Genomic DNA, 4,030 nt, shown 5'->3' on the forward strand with positions numbered 1-4,030 from the left:
TCTCGCAAAGAGCATGTCATAAATTTTGTTTCTGCATTCGTCATTATGAAAGATTCTTAACGCCAACCGCTCTTACTATCTCTGCCGCTCCCAGCCACCATTCCTGACTGACATGGCTCTTCGAGTTTATGATCGCATCAAAGCGGACCCGAGCGCCAAGGATTTCCTTCGCACGGCCATTTTGTCCGCTATCAAAGAATACTATTCAGTGTGGATGGTGGAGCCAAGATATGACCCCATTACGGGCTTGTCCAGGTACCGGCCAACTGGGCTTGGAGTGCCACCTGAAACCGAATCCTCTCATTTCTATCATCTATTAATGCCGCATGCTAAAAAATTGGGAATCTCTTTCGAGGAATTCGTCCAGGGCTACAACAACGGACAGATCAAGGATCCTGAGCTAGATGACTATTTCCTCCATGACCGTGCTGTAAGGGAATCCGGGCACGACACCAGCTACCGCCTTGAGAAGGTCTGCGCGAACCTTGCCACGGTTGATCTGAATTCTCTCCTTTATAAATATGAAGTCGACATCGCCAGGACGATACGGGATTTCTTCGGAGATAAACTTTCCATCCCGACCGAGTTTAGGACCCCGCAAAATGCCGAACATGGATTCGAGTCATCGGCGGTGTGGGATCGCCGGGCTAGACGTAGGAAGGCGGCGATGGACAAGTATTTGTGGGATGAAGGAAAGGGGACGTATTTTGACTACAACACAGTGGAGCAAGAGAGAACGGACTATGAGAGTGCCACCACGTTTTGGACTATGTGGGCTGGAGTGGCGAGTCCCTATCAGGCTTCAAGGCTAGTCAATGAAGCGCTTCCTAAATTCGAGGCATACGGTGGGCTGGTCTCAGGGACTGAGAAGTCTAGAGGCCCCATCGGGCTCGACAGACCCAACCGACAGTGGGACTATCCGTACGGGTGGGCGCCTCAGCAGATGTTGGCCTGGTCAGGGCTGATTCGCTATGGATACCAAGATGAAGCGGAGAGACTCGCATACAAATGGCTCTATATGATCATCAAAGCGTTTGTAGATTTCAATGGTGCTGTTGTGGAAAAGTATGATGTGACACGGCCCATTGATCCCCATAAGGTGGAAGCTGAGTATGGGAATCAAGGCGGGGATTTTAAAGGCGTGTCTCGAGAAGGGTGAGTGATGGACAACCCGTATTGCCTTTTCAAGCTCTCTTTCCCTTTTTCACGCAGATTTTATAATTTGCTAACGAGTTGTGCTGCTGCTCTTCGTCAGATTTGGCTGGGTAAATGCAAGTTTCGTCTACGGTCTTGAGTTCCTCAACGCCCATATGAGACGCGCACTGGGCGCTTGCACTCCTTATGAGACTTTCAGCAAAGCTACAGCGGTGCAATATTAGCCACGTGGGTTAATTTTGTAATCATTCGACTTTTTTTAAGCTAGATGCACCACCATTTTTGGAAAAATTTCTTGCGACCTGAGTGACCACTCCCAAGATTACATACATGGTAAACCATGTTAATGGGTACATATATAACTATCCTTTTGGAAATTGCTATTATTCAGCATACACTTTCATCCTTTCTCCAATCATGTACTTTACTAAATTAATTGCGTTGTTAAGATACCGTTGATGTCCCGCAACTCAATAGCTATCAAAAATTCGAGATTGATATCCGTGCATATTTTATTCGAGACTCTACCTTGAGTTTTAATATTAATAGCCTGTTGTCTTTCTCGCGGTGTTTAGGATTGCCGATTACCTCTTGGGTAATAGTACCATAAAATATACGCGGGTCTATCAATGTGGGATCTAAATGCCGCTTCTTGCCTAATTATGTCTTTTGCTCTTTGCGGATTAGCTGCTATGTTTTCCTATTTGGATAGGAGCAGGCAGGACCCGTGAGCGAACGACATGGAAGGCCATCACATTGCATACAAGTAGCGAATTATCTCAAACCATTGATCGTAGCGTGCCGTAGGATATATGGGGGGAGCTTCTACGCCCATCAGCTCACGTATCAGAGGACGATTCTCATAATCATCCATGAACGTGATAATTATACGTCGTACGGCACCAGAGCGAAGATCACCAAGCGGAACGTGCACAAGACATCGGCGACCTTAATTCAGCAACATCGACTGCGATGGACAGAGCCAGCGAGCTTGTGTCAATGGTCCGCGTACGCGATATCCTTTCAGGGGTTCATTCGATGCTGGATAGACGACGCGGTTGAGAGACGAAAGGCGGGGGAGAGAAGGGGCGTTCAACACAACTTTGAACTTCCCGACCATTTCGCATCTGGTGAGAGCCAACGGAGAAGTTGAGGGTTCGGTTCAAGGGTTCATCCTCATCCATATATGATCATCCACTGAAGGATATGAAACTTCATTTCACCGACTTTACTTAGTGGCCATTATTAACAACATCAGACCCATAGAGCATCCATGGATTAACCTCCTTCGCCGCTCAATATATATATATATATATATATATATATATGATAGCAGCAGTGTGCTGGATCGATCGGTTGCTGTTGGAGAGCACTAATTAACTGTAAATGCGAATATTGATCAATCAATCGAGAAGTCTCTTCTTCACAGCAATCCGTCCTTTTATCCCATGTGGGTATGTGGAGGCTGTTTGTTTGGAGGTGAGAAGCCACTGAAAAGCACATGCTGATGCCGGTTGTTTTTTCACGTGAAAGCCCGGATCGATCCATTGATCGGCTATCCTAGGCCGTATGCTAATTACCGTAATTTTACCCGGGGGATACTGGGGATACTGGGGATACTGGGGATACTCTTCTCAACGACGACGAGGAGGAACTGGCGCAAGGACTCAGTCAGAACTGCTCGCAGGACACTCCCTTGCCAACTGGACAATGGGCGGGGCACTGTACCACTGCTCGATGATGATGAGCTCAGGAGCAACGGGGTGCATAACCCAGCTCCATTTGGCCGAAGGGTGAAGTTCTCCATAACAGATAGAACCCTGGGCTCGCCGGGACCGGGACGAAAACGCTCTTTTGTCTCGGGACCAGCGCCCGCCCACTTTTTGCCTCGGAGCAGGACCCCTCCTGGCCTCAGCGCCGACTCACGATCGAACAAGGAATCAAGTCCTTCGCGTTGTTTCGTTGATAAACGGCTGCCACCTTCAGTCTTTCTTCTTTGCTTTGCTCTACCTTAGCTCGCTGCTCGCTGCTCGCTGCCACGGAATCGCTGCCACGGAATCGCTGCCACCGCAAGGCTAATGACTACCTGGAGACTGAACGCTTCTGATATTCATCCCGGGGGACCATCGCCAAGACCTTGCCTTTGGGGGCAGCCATTTTGGGTGCGCTGCCATTGGCTGCGTCCTTCCCGTGACGTCGGAGGTGAAACCGATTTTAAATACTGAGGAACTCCCCCGCCAACACGGATTTTTATTTTTATTTTTATTTTTATTTTTATGTGGCTTTAATGCATACAATTCTTGCTGGTTTTTGAAATTCTAAATCTGCTTGATAAGATTAACATCCCATCATGGCTTCAATTGAGCAGGAAGAGCAGCAATACCTGGCTGATGTCCAGGCCGTCAAAACATGGTGGCGGGATTCGAGATGGCGTTACACCACAAGGCCGTTCACTGCCGAACAAATTGTGGCTAAGAGGGGGAATTTGAAGATTGAATATCCGTCAAATGTTCAGAGCAAAAAGCTATGGAAACTCCTGGAGGAACACTTCGCGGTATGTTGATTGTTTTTATTTATTTTTATTTATTTTTTCCACTCCAATGCTTTGATCCGAGTGGGAATGCTCATCCAGTTGGCAATCGCCTCATAGAACAAAACGGCCAGTTTCACCTACGGTTGTTTGGAACCTACAATGCTTACCCAGATGGTGAAATACCTCGACACTGTCTACGTCTCCGGCTGGCAGAGTTCTTCCACCGCGTCGTCGACCGATGAACCTTCCCCCGATCTTGCCGATTACCCAATGGTGAGCTGCCACTGACCACGAAAATTTGAAACAAACTTTTCCCGCTTCAACGCTCGGCTAACATATTCC

At 47.9% G+C, this 4,030-nt stretch overlaps 2 protein-coding genes across 2 annotated transcripts in view; both read left to right on the forward strand.

Moving 5' to 3' along the window:
- Nucleotides 1–1,379, forward strand: part of HCAG_06183 (neutral trehalase) — a gene marked incomplete at both ends in the record, with an annotated part of 2,511 nt that extends 1,132 nt beyond the window's left edge. Inside the window, 2 exons of the mRNA XM_001538528.1 lie at nucleotides 53–1,155; nucleotides 1,256–1,379. Of these exons, the coding sequence (XP_001538578.1) occupies nucleotides 53–1,155; nucleotides 1,256–1,379 (1,227 nt within the window). The remainder of the gene's footprint in view (nucleotides 1–52; nucleotides 1,156–1,255) is intronic.
- A 2,126-nt stretch (nucleotides 1,380–3,505) lies between these two features.
- The window catches only part of HCAG_06184 (isocitrate lyase), a gene marked incomplete at both ends in the record, with an annotated part of 2,047 nt that continues 1,522 nt past the window's right edge, over nucleotides 3,506–4,030 (forward strand). The window contains 2 exons of the mRNA XM_001538529.1: nucleotides 3,506–3,709; nucleotides 3,860–3,961. Coding sequence (XP_001538579.1) covers nucleotides 3,506–3,709; nucleotides 3,860–3,961 — 306 coding nt within the window. The remainder of the gene's footprint in view (nucleotides 3,710–3,859; nucleotides 3,962–4,030) is intronic.

The sequence above is a fragment of the Histoplasma capsulatum genome, genomic scaffold, assembly GCF_000149585.1.
Source record: "Histoplasma capsulatum NAm1 scaffold_7 genomic scaffold, whole genome shotgun sequence".
Taxonomy (NCBI): Eukaryota; Fungi; Ascomycota; class Eurotiomycetes; order Onygenales; family Ajellomycetaceae; genus Histoplasma; species Histoplasma mississippiense.